Source organism: Primulina tabacum, chromosome 9 (genome assembly GCF_025594145.1).
Source record: "Primulina tabacum isolate GXHZ01 chromosome 9, ASM2559414v2, whole genome shotgun sequence".
Taxonomy (NCBI): Eukaryota; Viridiplantae; Streptophyta; class Magnoliopsida; order Lamiales; family Gesneriaceae; genus Primulina; species Primulina tabacum.
The window spans coordinates 39,254,769-39,270,599 of record NC_134558.1 but is presented as its reverse complement, the minus strand read 5'-3'; the positions used below and the strand labels follow the sequence as shown (position 1 = coordinate 39,270,599).

Genomic DNA, 15,831 nt, shown 5'->3' with positions numbered 1-15,831 from the left:
GGTTCTGGTTCTTGAAACTGATCTTGCTGTTATCAGGAAAGATTCGGTGGAGGGATTTGAGGGTTTTGACTGTTCTTTGGAGGAATTTCTTGGTTGTGTGGAGGGTTTCTTGAATCAGCTTTTGTGGGATTGGTTTTTTGTTCATCTTCGTTCGCTCTATGCAGCTGCAGAAAATTGGTAGTTTTTAGGTGTTTTAATTAGTGCTAAAGGAATATTTGGTGTAAACCTACCCACCCCAACTTAATCGAACTGGTTTGCGTTTTGGATCAATTGATTTGAATTTATGTATTTTAAATATATAATAACAAATTTTTTGATTTGTTTCAGTAAAATCATTTGATAATAATTTTCAATTTTTTACTTTTTAAATCATTTTTCAAATCCAAATACGTCAAAATACAACCTATTTTCTTTTGCGGTTTAATTAAATAATATTTTTTTTGTAATGGAATGTCCTATATACATGTTCATAAAGTCATTTTGAGATTAAGCTTCAGATCTTTATTTTTTTAAAAAAATAAAAAATAAATTCAGAAACCAGTCACCTTTGAGTGCACATATAATCGGTAAGGATCCAATAATATTTTTAAATGTACGCACATTATCGCCTAAATTGAGTAGCTCTACAAAAATCTAGCATAGTTTGTAGTATCTTTTTGATCGACTGTCAAGGATTAGATATTTTAATTATGGGAAGCTATCTGTGTATTTGAAGGGGGGATGGAGATGTGACGGACGTCGGTGATTTAATTCTAAAGGTGTCGGAGATGACTGATGAGGATTCACCAATTAGCTAGAAGTGAAGATGAGAACAAATATATAATTCAGGGATGAAAATGAGGAATGAGAATGACAAACTCGGCTCTGTCTCATTGTTATCTCTATGTCTCATGAATAAATTTGGTAAGACATATATTTTGTTCGACTCATTAAAATATATTAGTTTTGACGTCAAAAATATTACTTTTGACTCCAAAAATAGATCATGTTTGACAGGATATAAATCTATAAACTCGTCTATCAAAAAACATAGTCTGATTACAATCATTGGAAAGGATTGATGCTCAAATATCGTATGATCCTAACACATGATCATATGATCTAGTTCGAAGGAATTTCAGAGAATTTATTGTGGCATTTATGTGAGGCAACGGGTTCTGTCCCACAAAAAATGTTAGGCACTTCAAATCGGTACAAAACTTCCTTGCCCACATTTTTTTAATAAAAATCTATTCAAAACATTAAAAATATATTATTAATATATGATATTTAAATATAAATTATTTTCGATATGATATTAATCTATAATTTTTTAGTATAAAAATGTATATCAAATATTAATATTAATGACATATTTATATTTTCTAATAAAAATTAATACAAAGTATTTAAAATATGGTACTAATATATGATATTTGATAACAAAGTAATAAGATTTTGATCATAAAATTGAAACAGTTTTATTGTACCAAAAATTGGTGTATTGGTTTTAGATCTGAAAGAGTTGATGCTCAAATATCACATATTATTATTATATGTTTAAGATTTTGTATTGATTATGTACGAAATAAGACATGTGGGATCAGAACGTGCAGATTTTTTTTTTTTTTTTGGATCAAAGAGTGTAAGCAGGTAAATTTTTTTTATAATGATTGAATGCAAATTTAAGTTTAAAAGTCGGGATTTAAAGCAAAAAAAATAAAAATAAAAAGAAAAATATGATAATAAATGTAATCAAGTATAGAGGTCCTTGTAAATTTTGCCACGTATAGTCATTTTCCGGACACTTACTTGATGACAAATTAAGAGGGGTAGTCAAATTTTAAGACAGATTGAGTGTACCTCGTATCCCTTACATATTCTTTACTGTGGAACCCTTATTTTTATAAATTTGTGTATATATATATATTATTAAAATCGGAACTGTTCCATCTTCATTTAAGACAAAATTAAAATGAACATGTCGTAGTTATACGCAGCACTCGGACAGGCTGGCCTTCCAACAGCGTCCCGCCAGATTCCATATTTCACTTCAATTCACCGTATGTATGTTTATTTCATCTTACTCATGTGAGTATTGTCTCCATGATAGGATAGAATGATTCGTGATACCGTCTCACAAGAGACCTACTCAATCATATTTTACTAATTTGTCTTAGTTACTTTTTGTAATTTTAAAGGTTTATTAATTTATGATATTGAAAAAACTATATATTTATATAAGAGTCTTCTAAAAATGCATGATAAAAATTTGTGTGAGACGATATCACAGATTGTATTTTGTGAGACAGATATCTTATTTAGGTCATCCATGAAATTTTTTTACAAAGATTCGTGAGACTGTCTCACAAGAGACCTACTCAAAACGTATTTTCTTATAAATTTATTGAAACTATTGATTTAATAAACTGTTTCAAGTCGAGATTGAAAAAAATATTATCTTAGATAGATTATTAATTTGGAGAGTATTAATTTAGATATGTTTTATTGTATAATATTTTCCTACAAAATTAAGTTTAAAATCATTTAAGAATTAAGAGCAAGAAAAAACGAAATCTATGTAGCGAGATAAACAAAAATACTATGCAAATCAAATTTAGCGATTTGTATAGGGAATCTATATATTTTTAGTTTACATATTTTATCAACAGCTAAGATTATTAGGGAAAATCGCATTTTTTGTGCTTGTATATTTTTGTGATTTCGACACTTTAAGTTTTAAAATCTCAGTTTTTCTCTGTTACGTTTTTTTTTTTTTTTGAAATGTTGCTCCTTTTCGGACGTAGTTTTAAAGTGTTCAGTGTCACGTTAGCACTTCTTTGAAAAAAAATAAAATTAAAAACAAAAATAAAAAGATATATAACTAAAATTAAAATTAAGTAATATATAAGTTCAAAATCACGCAGACATAAATATAAAAAATTAGAAATACAATTTTTCATCTATCATCATTTATGAAGCTCATTTATTAATGGTTATTATTTATTAGTTAGGAGTGAGAACTAGGGCCTCAAAAATTTTATTACTCAACACAGCTCGATAAGTTGTATGGCCAAATATTTTGTTCGACCAAAAAAAAAAATTTACAGAAATTTGAAAACAAACTCTATCACGATAGATAGGGAAGGTGGGTTTTGTTCATGTATATACGGATAATGTCTTAATCCATTCGACCCATAATACGTATGCTGAGTGGATAAATTATGATCTCATAATATAGATAAATGATCATGATTTATTATTCAGTACACAGCATCGAACACAAAGCGAGTGATCTCCCAAGCCGAAAAGACAGTGATGAATTATCCATAGAGTGTGAGGAAAAGGACATAAAAATCTTGGAATGTGTGCCGAAATATTGAATCATGAATCACCCACGTTTTAAGATAAGTTTCGCGATAATCCACCGAAATTCTTTTTTTCTTCTTCTTCACAATATTCGCTATATTTAGAATATATATATAAAATATTATTCAAAAAAAATCCAAAGTTTTTTATGCCCACCATAATTTTTGTTTAAACCACATAAGAACATGATCATATACTTATTGAAATGAATTTCTTTAATTAGTAAAAAATGAAAAAAATACAAACTAAAATCACTGTAAAAATGATGTATCTATATACAAAGTTAGTTGGATATGAAGCTACAAATACCTTCCAATTAAATCAAATTAAATTTTAGGCAAAAACTTATGTGAAACGGTCTCACGGGTCGTATTTTGTGAGACAGATTTCTTATTTGAGTCATTCATGAAAAAATATTACTTTTTACTACTTTTTATTGTAAACATCGGTAGGGTTGACCCGTCTCACAGATAAAGATTCGTGAGACCGTATCGCAAGACACTACTATACATTTTATATGTGTTAGCGTATGTTTTGAACATAGGACCTTGATCTAGATACTGTCTATAGTGGTTACTTTTTATCATGATCCGAGAATTACAAACTACAATAATAATTGAAGAATGGAACAATTGTCATTGTCCATTTCCCTCTCCTAGGAACCCAATATCAATGGCATCTTCTACAGCCTATGTATAAAACCTGGTACATGGAACATGGGTGGCTGCATTGAAACTTTTAGCTCGACTTTTTCTTCAGTATTCTTTCAAACACAGAAAGGGAATTTCTCTCTTGATACAGAAAATTTGAATTAATTAAAGAAGTCGAGATTCTTCAAGTAGGAAGATGTTGGAAGGGAGAGGTTTGGTAGAGGATACAGATATGCCATTGAAGATGCAGATCCAAGCAATGGGTTTTGCTTCTCAAGCTCTGGATCTGTACGATGTCTTGGACTGCAAATCTATTGCTGCCCATATCAAGAAGGTCATGTATATATATATAATACTTTTTATATATCTTTTAGCGATTGTAAGTTTTTATTTATATTTTTGTGTATATATGTGCAGGAATGTGACAAGGAATATGGGAATGGATGGCAGTGTGTGGTGGGATCCAACTTCGGCTGCTTTTTCACACACAAAAAGGGGAGTTTCATATACTTCACACTTGAGACACTCAACTTCCTCATCTTCAAAGGCTCTTCATAATCTCCTCCGTCTTCTCCTTGAAGGGATTTCAATATTGTTATTAAAGACTGGGAGTTTGAATACCTAAATGGAGACCGGGATTGATAACAAGAATTGGCTAGCTAGTGTTAGGAGGAGAACCAAATTTAGATACGCGACATAATTTTGGGGATTAAATGAAATTACATAGTCTTCTATTTTTTTCCTTTTATCACAATTTCTTATTAATCGGAATGGTGTAAATATGCATGCAATACCACGCATTCATTGCGTACATAAAAAGATATATTCTTTCTCCAATTCTAGTCAAACAATTTATATTGCCGTAATAATAATACAAAAGTATATAAATATATAATCGAAACTTAATCTGACAAATTCAAAATGAAAATAAATGCAATCCACAAATCACATGCTCAGAATCAAAGATACGGAACGTTGACTTAACGTGAAATAAAAATAAAAAAGGCAGAATAAGATTATACGTACGTAAAACCTCTCGAATTATACATATAGGTAGAGGCCTTGCAGTGGATCGGAGTAAACATTCGAAAAATTAAATACTTGATTAAGAAACAGCAGATGGGAAAGCCAGTTCTAAAACCATCGGTTGCAATATTAATTATAATAACGGTGATTTTTGTAATTGGAACAGAATTGGTTGAGGGGAGCATGGCCAGGCACAGGCTCACGGGGAAGTGTTTCTATTCGCGGGTGTCGGATTGTGATCATGCAACGGAAGGTGGCGAGGATTGCCTCGCAACATGCACAAATAAGTACGGGCAGGATAAGTTGATCAAAGGCTTTTGTGAATTGTATGTGAACGAAGTTCGTTGTACCTGCATCTATTACTGTTCACCACCACCCGCGTCCGGATCCATGTCCAAGTCCGATAGCCTGACCCGTCGTATGATTCTACCAACCGCCCCGCTTGCGCGTAATTAGTACCAGTCAATCTCAATGGAATTATTAATTGCATGGGTTTTTGTATTTGAGAATTAAGATCAGAAGGAAAGTAAATAATAAAAGTTCTTATAACCTTTCATCGCCCAATAGATTTTTTCAACATTGTATTTTCTCATTTTACCCGTGAATGGGTAGATAACTTGGATGAAAAGAGAAAAATTAACCCAATTAGTAACATTTAAAAGCATAATCAATAACCCAATATAGATTAATTTGTTCACTGAGAGAACGTACATAAAAAAATATGTTATATTCCCCTACGTGAGGTATATATATCATCGACAATTGAGAATAACTTCTGGTTTCTTTTGCTTATTTGAGAAGCGGGGGAGAAAAAACAAGAATCCATCGTCTCCACCAACTGAAATTGCTGATAATATGTTGGGTCTTCCATCCTCAAATGGCGAATTATGAGGTTAGTGGTTGAATAATTTGAAGATGAAACTTATATTATAATTAGAACAATACTTCAATTCATAAAATATTCAGAACATATCAATTTTGTTAGATAGATCTTCGATCTGACGTGAAAAAAATCATATTTTTTATGTCAAAAATATTAATTTTCAAAATATAAGTATGAACGATCGACTTGCCTCACGGAAATATCAACTGATAACCAAATTATCTGGATTAAAAGCATTATGTTCCTCTTCCCTAATATACAGACCAAAGATGGAACATGTTCCAAACTTGAGGTGGAAGTTATTCAAGTCGAATACTACATATTTTGTGCCATATGTGCCTCGTGTGACTCCGTGACTTGATACATCTGATCAGCATATTAAAAAATGTAACATCAAATGTTGAAATGTATTTGTTCTTTAGAGGTCCGAATCTGATGTGTCAACTCTTATCGTCGCATCAAAATATAGTATGAGATTTCTTATAGGACTTTTGAATCTGAATCTTCGTTAGTAATACGTTGAACTTCCATCTTTTTTGTTCGTTTCAGTTGCTTAGCAACGTCGAGCCGGTAATCCGAATAGGGAGAGGGTATCTAATCCACGGCAAGACTGTAAAAAATGGAAGGGAAAAAACTGCAAGAAACGTCATAAAAGGGAGAAATGTTGCTTACAAGAGATGGTATGTATTTCCTGATTGCTGCCAACATGGCCGCATGACCGACTGCAGAAACCTGATGAATGATGACGTTAAATATGATATAAACCCAGACCTAAGTTCTGACTTCCAAGAAAGTAAATGAACCACCATCGAATTAATTGGTCAGCTACAAAGAATAACCAAACACTGGGGAGTAACTTTGCAAATTCACGACATTCAAATTGTTAAAATTATGATGCGTCTTTTATATTATTTTACCATCTTTCAAGTCAAAGAAAAATTCCCTGCCTGTATAAGTGTTAATATTGCAATCTACGCTAAGATAAAATGACTGAGTTTTAGCCTTACGGTTATTGTGTCATGGATGTAGTAGGCCTTTGTAGCCTAACTAGGAAAATCGTGTTACATTACATGCTCTCTTCACCATATTTCGTTTACTCGAAAATTCAACAGATCGCATCAAAACTGGACTTACTGGAATTAGCATTAAAATTGTAATTGGAACAAGTGTAACAACGTCGGTGGCCGTTCTTTTCATTTTTCTCCTCTCCCGCTTTGTAACTTTATGGCCGCATAATTTCTTGGCCAGAAGCCTCAGGGAATCCAATATATCTATAAATAGCAGCTGAGTACCCACACAAATATCCTATATCGAGTATTCCAGATTGTATAATTAGCAAGAACAAGAAAAACACACAAAAAAAGTCAGATATATATAGGATAAGTAAACTTACAACACTTGTAGCAATTAAATTTGCCGTTGTCTTTCTGAAAAAACATTGTTGAGTGGACGTAGTAGTATGCCCCGAATCAACTGCGGTTCCAGCCTGGTTTGAGCTGGGGCCCTGTTTTTCTTATAGGCCATTTATAATAGTTGCAGGCGACTTAAGCACACACGAGGAGAGGGAGAGGGAACTAAGGACATCAAACATTTAATCCATTTTACATTTCAAGAATCACATTCTTATGGAAGGAAAATGAGTTTAATCTTTTAAATTTAAATAAATCATACAATTGCTTGCAGAATCAATACAAAGATCGTAATAGAGTTTGCAGATTTGATCAACCCTGCCCCAATAATTTATCAAGAAATGTTGGTTTTCCTCTAATCATGAATTTTGAACCTCGTGTTGCTCATCAAATACTTGTAAAAGAAGGCGATAAGTTAAACTTAGAAATCACTCTTCCTATAAAATATAAACCAGTAGTTAAAAGATGTATTTGGTTCAAGAACAAAAAATTAGGTAGAGTAAACATGTTACGGCAGATCTCAGTCATTTATCCAGCAGCCATACCGCAGTTTGTGTTGACAAGTTCCGTTGTGTCTCTCTCGCTTTCAATTCTGCCGAAATCTGCTTAGCATCCATAACCAAAGATGGATTTTTTGTGCCATTAATCAGAAAAGATTGTGCTGAATCAGGTTCATTTCTTTCACCTATTTTCTGAAGATCACTGCTTGAGAAAGTTTACAGACACGTAAATTGATACCCTAATATTACTCATCGTGACATTAATTGTGGTATATATCTCATTTTTCTTCTTGTTGTTATGCAACTCAAAATTTTTAAAATAGTTAATAGCCCAAGCACCTTGTTTCAAGTGCTATACCAAATATGCAGTCACGTGACAGTAATGCCAATTGTGCCTCCCCCAACATTTTATGAAAAACTGAAATGTTATTATATGAATTGCAAAAACTGTTCCCAATTATCCACCAAGGAAAACTTACCTTAATACGTCATAAGCAGCCCAGTATTCCTCCAGACATGATGACAGCAGGCCCTGACTAAGAAGGACATTAAAATTGCTCAGACATCTGATGCTTACTTACAATCCCGAAAAAAGGTAATGACAGAGTTTGAACACCTCTGAAGCAAGAATTCTAACAAATCAGCATCTAAAGTTTGCTGTATTGAACTGCTGTAGTGAGCGAAACCCGAAACCACATCATAGCATACTGTAAAAACAGAGTACAAGATAATCTCCTTCTCTGCCTGAATTGGATTTTTGGATCTTCTCCTTTCTTGGTATAGCTGGCAGTTATATGCAGAATAAAAGTCGAGCCATCCAATTTCATCGACAATTACCTGTTAACATCAACCATTACGCTTTGATGTCTTCAATGCCCAATTAAATGTTACAAACAAACTGACCTCCATTAGATGCTGATACACTGATAGGGACGAAAATTCGGGATAAATGAAGATGATACCACATTCCAAGTAACTGTAAAGGTCTTTTATCGCCTCGTCAAGGTCCTTCACATTGTGTCTTGACAAAAATAATCTCGTTTCTCTTCCTAGATAAGCAAAAAGACCCAGAATGGGCAAACTATTTTCTTGAACCTGCTGATACCAAAAAGACCATATGTAGATGGCATTTCATTAAATAATAGAAAAGTGAAAGAAATGCAAATAATTATGATAAATTACTCTCAAGATTTGAGAGTGGAGGTTTTTGTACTTTGAAGTATGCACACGATGAATGAAGAATCTAAACAGAGTAGCTTTACTAGAATATCTAATTTTTTTGTGCGACGGAACTAGTAGTTTTTGAAATACAAAACAGGACATTTGAACATCACCACTTGCACACCCACTTTCTAACACAAGTTCATACATAGTTTATCCGCCCTGAAATGTGTGTAGCTGGAAGTAATACTCACGCTATATAAATTTTTGCAGTGTAAGAGATCTGATGAAATTTGGTGAAGAATGAGCAAACCTTATTGGAAAGAATATGCTTGCCTTTAGTAACACTCTCTCTTCGGAATGCCGTAAAAAGTTTTCTCTGAACCAATCCAATCCAAAATTCTAGATCTTCAACATTCTTACTTGGAAGAATTTTACGTCCAAAATGAGACAAGAAGTCCTCTTCAAATCCAGCCTTGGTAGCTAAGTGGTACAATTTATCAACAGAAACAAGATCACGTGTAGTGGTAATGAGCTCGATCAATGCATCTCCAATTGAATTTGAAAACAACGAACAAGAAATTCTCCAACTCAATTTTCCCACAGCTGCACAACAAGTGATCGCCACAATTGTTCCTGCAACACCACTGAATTCTTTGTTTTCTAAGAGTTCTCGCGCGACTCGTCTTTGGTATTTTTAAAAAACTCTTGTTTCATCATTTGGTTTACAAACCTGCCAGCATAATCCATGGACCATTTCTTGAACAAGGGCATAAACAATCCAGCAATCCGGGGAACTTCCATAGTTCTAAACCACTGTACCAAAGTAGGACTCCTCGCGCATAATTGGTTTTCGATGTGTTCTTCAAGAAAGTTTACTTTTGAAAACAGACTGGAATGCCATAAAAGAAGAAAATGTCATGACACAATCACCAATCAATCATTCGATATTTTGCTGTTTTGTGATCAACATATATAACCTGATGTGGTGGTATGCAGAAGTAATGAAGAATCAATGTTCCATTTTATAATATTAAATCTTATGCATCTGATAAATACAAGTTTCCAGACACGTGCACATACATTTGATGAACAGGACAAGGGTTGTTACTGCGTTTGTGAGAAAGAAACACTTCCACTTCAAGTGCTGCTTTCAGTAATGCATACACTGGAACCTGCACAGATTTGTAATGCTCATCTGTTTATAAAAATTATTCTTCAAATTATTGAAAACTGTTTCTCCTGTTTGTACATTTACATTTGTTTTCCATTTTTTCACATCATCACTCTCTATGAGTCAGTAGAAACAAAGACCAGAACAATTTCATACCTGATATGCAATGTGTTTATGCCAGGCATGCACATCGACCCCGTTCCATGCCATTGCAACTGGTGGACCAGTTCTAACCATTTCAAGTTGTTGTATTGAAAGAGATAAACTTCTAGCAGATTCATGTAACACCCACACAAGACAATCAACCCGATTGAATTCCATTTCACCTTCTTGTGACTTAACAAAAGGATACTGGTTATCCTCCAATATGCTTTGACCATAGTTGGGAGCGAATGCCATTGATGATAGTGCCCTAGAAGAAATCCTTTTCGATGACAATGTTGCAGATGCATTTGTGAGGAGAAATTCTTTTGGATGGGACCTCATCACAAAGGCATTCCTTTCTTGCTCTTTTGCAATAAACCTTGCCAGGCACGGTGCATTGTTTCCATAATTTACTCTATCCTCACTACGAACGAGGTTTCTGGTACAAAAAAATAAAAAATAAAAAATTGAAGGGTTCTCAGAGTTATGGAATTTATGCCAATAATATTCAGCACGATCGATTTCTACTATTAATAACTTTTTTCCCCTGAAGGGTTCAGTGCAGTTATATTTTGCAATTATCATCTCTGACCACTGACCAATAGCCCTTTCAAGTTGTTAATAGACAGAAACTGAAAATCTTGATCAGATGTTGCAAAAAATAGGAAACTGAGGACGTGCAACAAAAGAACAACTCAACTAATTTCGCCCCCTCACCAAGAAGGTGAACCATGAGTAGGTAAAATTTATATACCTGGGATCACAGTTTCACGTATAATTTGAAAATTTTTCAGGACGGATTGTGAGTAACCTTTCTGCCCTTGTGTAACACTCGGAAGATTGGAAATTTAGAGCGCACAGAACTAAGTCCAAAATAACGCACCCAAGAATTGAAAACTAACTCGTCAGTCCAAAAAAAATAAACGTAAAATTGAAGATTTATTACCTAATCACCGCTTAAACTACTGTCAAAACGAGAAAACAGCATACCGATTGCAGAAGCCGGAGGATCCTACGGAGAAATTGGAAGCCATGAGAATAGAGAAGCGAACGAAGAGCTTTTGTATGCAACTTCAAGAAAACATTGAGGTGTGATAAAATACAAGAAATTTCAACATCAAAAGGTCTTCGTAATTTGCTCCCGCCAACATTTAGCTTTACTTACATAAAAAGTTTTATCCAAATTTCTTGTTTCTCTTCCAGCGTTAAGACAGCGACGCCTGAATCCTATCTTCACTCTCTTTTAACAATTCTCTCCAACAACACAACAACCATAACAATAAATAAAGTAAGGTTTTGTTTGGTTACACGATGTTATTGTTCGTCGTGAAAACTCATGGGGTCTCACATATCGAATTCGTAGGTCGAATTTTATATTACTAATTGTCAAATATTATTTTATTATTGTTAATATCGTTATTTTTAATATTTCTAACAATGAAAAATATATTAATATATTTCATATTTGTTTTTTCCGTGGTTTCAATATTAGTATTTTTGTTTATTCATTGATAATAATTATAATATAATATATTTACTTTTATGTGTATAAATTAATAATAATATTTTAACAAAAATAAAAAATAATAATATTATCAAAATATAGTTTAAGAAAATGTTTTTATAAATCTCAGGGCCGCGTTTGTCAAACCTCGGTCCATTAAAAACAAAAAATCTAATGGGCCGGGATTTCAAACTCCGGCCCCTTAAATAATTAAATAGAGAAGATTCTATCAACCAAACACTTTGGATAGTGAGGGCTGGCTCCTGCTTGTCTCAGCCGCCGCATTCCGTCGCCTCGCCCACAAATGACCGCCATGAACCGGCGGTGGAAGAAGCAGAAACTCACACCGGAAGCACAATTTCGCGCCGCCCTCGACCACTGCTCCAGAACCAAAAACCTCTTCGAGGCCATCTCCCTTTATGAATCCACAGACGCCCCCACCCTCTCCTTAAATAACCTCAATTCCCTCCTGTATATCTGCTCCAACTCCGTGTCTGACCCGGAAACTCGGAAACCCGCTATTGAATTCGGATTCAAGCTATTCCACCAGAACAATGGAAACTTGAAGCCGAACGAGGCCACGATCACGGCTGTATCCAGGCTGGCGGCAGCTAAAGGCGACGGGGATTACGCGTTTGAGTTAGCGAAGAGAGTGAAGGGTCATGGTGTTGCGCCTAAGCTCAGGACTTTTTCGCCGGCGTTGATTTGTTTTTGTGATGGTGGGATGACGGATAAGGCGTATGAAGTGGAGGAGCACGTGCAAGCTGTGGGGCTTCAATTGGAGGAACCCGAACTTGTGGCATTGCTAAAGGTGAGAGCTTTTTCTTCATGAACGGGACTTTGTTTCCACGATTGTAAGGTTAAGGTTTAATGATCATTTTTTGTGCCTGTTTCACTTAGTGACTGTGAATTGTTGTGCTATTATCATTTGTGAGCAGTAGCAACCCTGCCTGCTGGTCAAGGAAGACTTTAGATATCGTGGAAAATTTGAAAAGATTCACCTGCGATATTTGAAAAGTTACACTTGAAATTTGAGCAACTGTCCTGCTCCATACATGTAATTTCAATTCAAAATTTTATATCGATTTTAGGAAAACACCTTTTAAAATTGAACGTCAGAGAAATCTTTCAATCTGTTCATTTAATTAATCCCATAATATTTTTTTCCATCCATTTGACGCATTAGAATATGTCAATTGTGAAGTCTAGTTTTGACTATTGGAAAATTATAGGACATAATCTTGGTTGATTGAATTTTATTTTAATAAGATGATAGTTGAAAGCCCTGGAATTTTCACCCCAAGTTGTCTTAACCTTGAGTTTAGCGAGTTCCTCATTATTGGTGGGAAATTTTTATCCATATTTTGTAGGATTGACAGTCTGATTCATATTTCTGAAGGTTAGCATGGAGGCAAGCAGGTTGGAAAAGGTTTATGAGTACTTGCATAAGCTAAGAGTGGCACTAAGAGGGGTTAACCAGCCGGCTATGGAACTCATAGATAATTGGTTTCGAGAGAATCATGCAACTGAGGTGGGTTCAATTAGTTTGAGTCAGAATCAGTTGAAAGAAGCCCTTTTAAGGAATGGAGGTGGATGGCATGGACTTGGCTGGCTTGGAGAGGGCGTTTGGATTGTACAAAGATCGAATATAGCCTCGGATGGAAAGTGTTCTGCATGTGATGAGCAGTTGGTCTGTGTTGATATTGATAGAGCAGAGACTGAGAAGTTTGAGCAATCAATTGCTTCTTTCGCTATGGAAAGAGAAGCCCAATCAAATTTTAAAGAATTTCAGGTCTTAAATATTCTCAGTAAATGATGATCGAATCTTCTATTTTTTTCCTTTATCACGATCAATTATGGAAACTGGTAGTAAAAAATTATTTCAACATTGTAAAGGATTGGCTGGAAAAGCATTCTGACTATGAGACCGTGATAGATGGGGCAAATATTGGATTGTACCAGCAGAACTTTGCAGAGGGGGGGTTTAGCATTGAACAGGTTGTGTATTTTGGTGTTGTTGTTTGTTGTTTTTACTTTTTTCCCTGTATTATATTGAGTAAAAATCCATGGCTCATTTTGCTACCTTCCCAAATTTCAATAGAGCAGCTTGATGCTGTTGTCAAAGAAGTGCACAACAGCAGCAAGAAGTGGCCCCTGGTTGTTTTGCATAAAAAGCGTGTGAGATCTCTGCTTGAGGATGCTTCTAAAAGAGAGCTGATCGAGGAGTGGATCGATAAAGGCATTCTCTATGGAACACCATATGGATCTAATGATGATTGGTAAACTTATAGTTCTGTGAAAAGATTATACATCTGGGGATTTCCCTTCTCAAATGAAAAGTAACTTCAAGTTTTGTGTTTTATGACTCTAAAACGGTGACCTTTGTTCGCTTCATCAACAGAAAAAGTAACGGAAACATATTAAATTGCCTCCTTCGACAAAATTCCTTTCTTTTCTTTTTGACTGTGAGGACAGTTGGTACAGTTTTTTCCTTAATCTTGCTCATACTTGCATTTACTTGCTTTTTGATGGTTCGAGAAGAAGATTCCCTAAAGCGTACAATCATACTTGCTCATCTTTAATGAAGTATCGATTATCCTGTGCATCCTGTTGTAATTTGTCACATATGGTTATGTAATTCAGGTATTGGCTTTACGCCACTGTGAAACTGAAGTGTTTCTTACTGACAAATGATGAAATGAGAGATCACATTTTTGCACTCCTTGGTAGCAACTTTTTCTTCAGATGGAAAGAAAGACATCAGGTTGGTTTATCTATTATGTTCCTCGATAAACTTAGTAGTTTATGTTACATTAGTTACAAGTTCTTTCGTCATAAAAACTATGATCCCACTGCCAAAAACTGAATGCAATAGGATGCAACAAAAAACTTTATGTTGACATGGATGGATATGTCAAGTGAAATCTTGCAATCATTTATTAAAATACCACTAACAACTATAATGGATTTTTTTTTGATACGATGTTGTGATTGGCATAGAAGCAAATTATTTAGCAGTAATTTAAACAACATTGGTGGACTTCATATGTAAAAGGTGAAGCATTGATATAGTTCAGTTGCCTGAAAGACTAAATTCGCTCAACAAGGATATTTGCGCATTTTATTTTCCTCTTATTCATTCCCTTCCATCAAGGTAAGATAATGATTAGGACCTTTTCAACCACTCGACATAACATGTGTTTTGTCAGGGGTCGGGTGGATTAGAGCCAGGAAGGTAGTGTGATAATTTCTCGATGATGTTGAACATCCCGAGGCAGACGAGAGTCAAGTTTTCCGTTTTTTTTATAATGATGCTTCTCATTTGACTGAACTAGACAAGCATATTGTTTTGTAGGTCAGATATACTTTCATGAAAGGCAATCCGAAGCTTTTGATGCCGCCATTGTATTCTCTCGTTATCCAGGTATTATTATCTGAACCCGTTTATTTTCGCTGCTTAAAATCTTTATTTGGTTTCAGTTTTCATCATCCTTTTTCATACTTTGAACAATATAAACCTATGGCTTGAGCTTAACATGGACCTCCATTTCAATTTCGTCCTAAACAAATTTATATCTATTTCAGGAATCTGTTAAGGGATCATGGCACGTGCCCTCAGCAGAAGTAGCAGGTGATGAGCGTTGCAGAACTTGGCTCTGCGTGACACGGCCAGGTTCCAATGAAGCTGAAAAAGTTTCCCACGACAATCATGTTTCAAACAACAGTTGCGACGGTGGTGACATTTTTTAGAGTTCTTGAGCATGGAATTGATTCAGATCAATCAAAGTTTGAAGTGATTGGAAAAGCTTCTTTGGTTTCTAGTGGAAGGTGGCTATGACGCAGACTCTCCACCCAACAAATCGACTGAAAATTTGAGCAGTGTGCCGCCTGAGATTTTCAGCTTCATTTATACCTATTTTTTTGGCAGTAATCCCTAAGTTAATTTTAAAAAGGGTTCTCATATTTGGGCTTCATTTATGCCATAAATTGTTTTAAATTTTGTCCCATCCAAAGCGACCCAAGTATTTTGCC

At 34.6% G+C, this 15,831-nt stretch overlaps 3 protein-coding genes across 6 annotated transcripts; 2 read left to right on the top strand and 1 right to left on the bottom strand.

Moving 5' to 3' along the window:
- The first annotated feature begins 3,933 nt into the window (after positions 1-3,933).
- Positions 3,934-4,721, top strand: LOC142556739 (dynein light chain 1, cytoplasmic-like). The gene is made up of 2 exons (XM_075668219.1): positions 3,934-4,332; positions 4,416-4,721. The coding sequence occupies exons 1-2, from the start codon at positions 4,195-4,197 to the stop codon at positions 4,554-4,556; spliced, it is 279 nt and encodes a 92-aa protein (XP_075524334.1). The 5' UTR covers positions 3,934-4,194; the 3' UTR covers positions 4,557-4,721.
- A 1,386-nt stretch (positions 4,722-6,107) lies between these two features.
- On the bottom strand, positions 6,108-11,594 carry LOC142556061 (uncharacterized). Of its 3 annotated transcripts, XM_075667282.1 has the most exons (14): positions 11,461-11,594; positions 11,286-11,366; positions 10,308-10,734; positions 10,061-10,152; positions 9,711-9,869; positions 9,291-9,624; positions 8,720-8,911; positions 8,433-8,653; positions 8,296-8,352; positions 7,862-8,018; positions 7,301-7,411; positions 7,042-7,212; positions 6,580-6,639; positions 6,108-6,501 (listed from the first exon to the last, which is right to left on the bottom strand). In XM_075667282.1, exons 2-14 carry the CDS (start codon positions 11,327-11,329, stop codon positions 6,388-6,390), a joined length of 2,139 nt encoding a protein of 712 aa, XP_075523397.1. In that variant the 5' UTR covers positions 11,330-11,366; positions 11,461-11,594; the 3' UTR covers positions 6,108-6,387. The 3 variants fall into 3 exon arrangements, with proteins under 3 accessions (XP_075523397.1, XP_075523396.1, XP_075523398.1); XM_075667281.1 differs by having other exon boundaries at positions 11,286-11,582; XM_075667283.1 differs by lacking the exon at positions 6,108-6,501 and having other exon boundaries at positions 6,590-6,685; positions 11,286-11,583.
- Positions 11,595-12,030: 436 nt separating this feature from the next.
- Positions 12,031-15,773, top strand: LOC142556059 (proteinaceous RNase P 2-like). 2 transcript variants are annotated; one of them, XM_075667279.1, is made up of 7 exons: positions 12,031-12,610; positions 13,199-13,591; positions 13,696-13,797; positions 13,906-14,078; positions 14,443-14,563; positions 15,160-15,223; positions 15,385-15,773. In XM_075667279.1, exons 1-7 carry the CDS (start codon positions 12,104-12,106, stop codon positions 15,393-15,395), a joined length of 1,371 nt encoding a protein of 456 aa, XP_075523394.1. In that variant the 5' UTR covers positions 12,031-12,103; the 3' UTR covers positions 15,396-15,773. The 2 variants fall into 2 exon arrangements, with proteins under 2 accessions (XP_075523394.1, XP_075523393.1); XM_075667278.1 differs by having other exon boundaries at positions 15,155-15,223.
- The last annotated feature ends 58 nt before the right edge of the window (positions 15,774-15,831 follow it).

Bases quoted from the DNA above. Each gene is read 5' to 3' on its own strand.
- LOC142556739 (XM_075668219.1), top strand. From the start codon at position 4,195: ATGTTGGAAGGGAGAGGTTTGGTAGAGGATACAGATATGCCATTGAAG. The intron at 4,333-4,415 runs GTCATGTATATA...ATATATGTGCAG, and splicing joins TTGCTGCCCATATCAAGAAG to GAATGTGACAAGGAATATGG.
- LOC142556061 (XM_075667282.1), bottom strand. From the start codon at position 11,329: ATGGCTTCCAATTTCTCCGTAGGATCCTCCGGCTTCTGCAATCG. The intron at 8,353-8,432 runs GTGTTCAAACTC...TGTCCTTCTTAG, and splicing joins TTAGAATTCTTGCTTCAGAG to TCAGGGCCTGCTGTCATCAT. The intron at 8,019-8,295 runs GTAAGTTTTCCT...TTTCTCAAGCAG, and splicing joins GCTGCTTATGACGTATTAAG to TGATCTTCAGAAAATAGGTG.
- LOC142556059 (XM_075667278.1), top strand. From the start codon at position 12,104: ATGACCGCCATGAACCGGCGGTGGAAGAAGCAGAAACTCACACCGGAA. The intron at 12,611-13,198 runs GTGAGAGCTTTT...ATATTTCTGAAG, and splicing joins AACTTGTGGCATTGCTAAAG to GTTAGCATGGAGGCAAGCAG. The intron at 13,798-13,905 runs GTTGTGTATTTT...TCAATAGAGCAG, and splicing joins GGGGGTTTAGCATTGAACAG to CTTGATGCTGTTGTCAAAGA.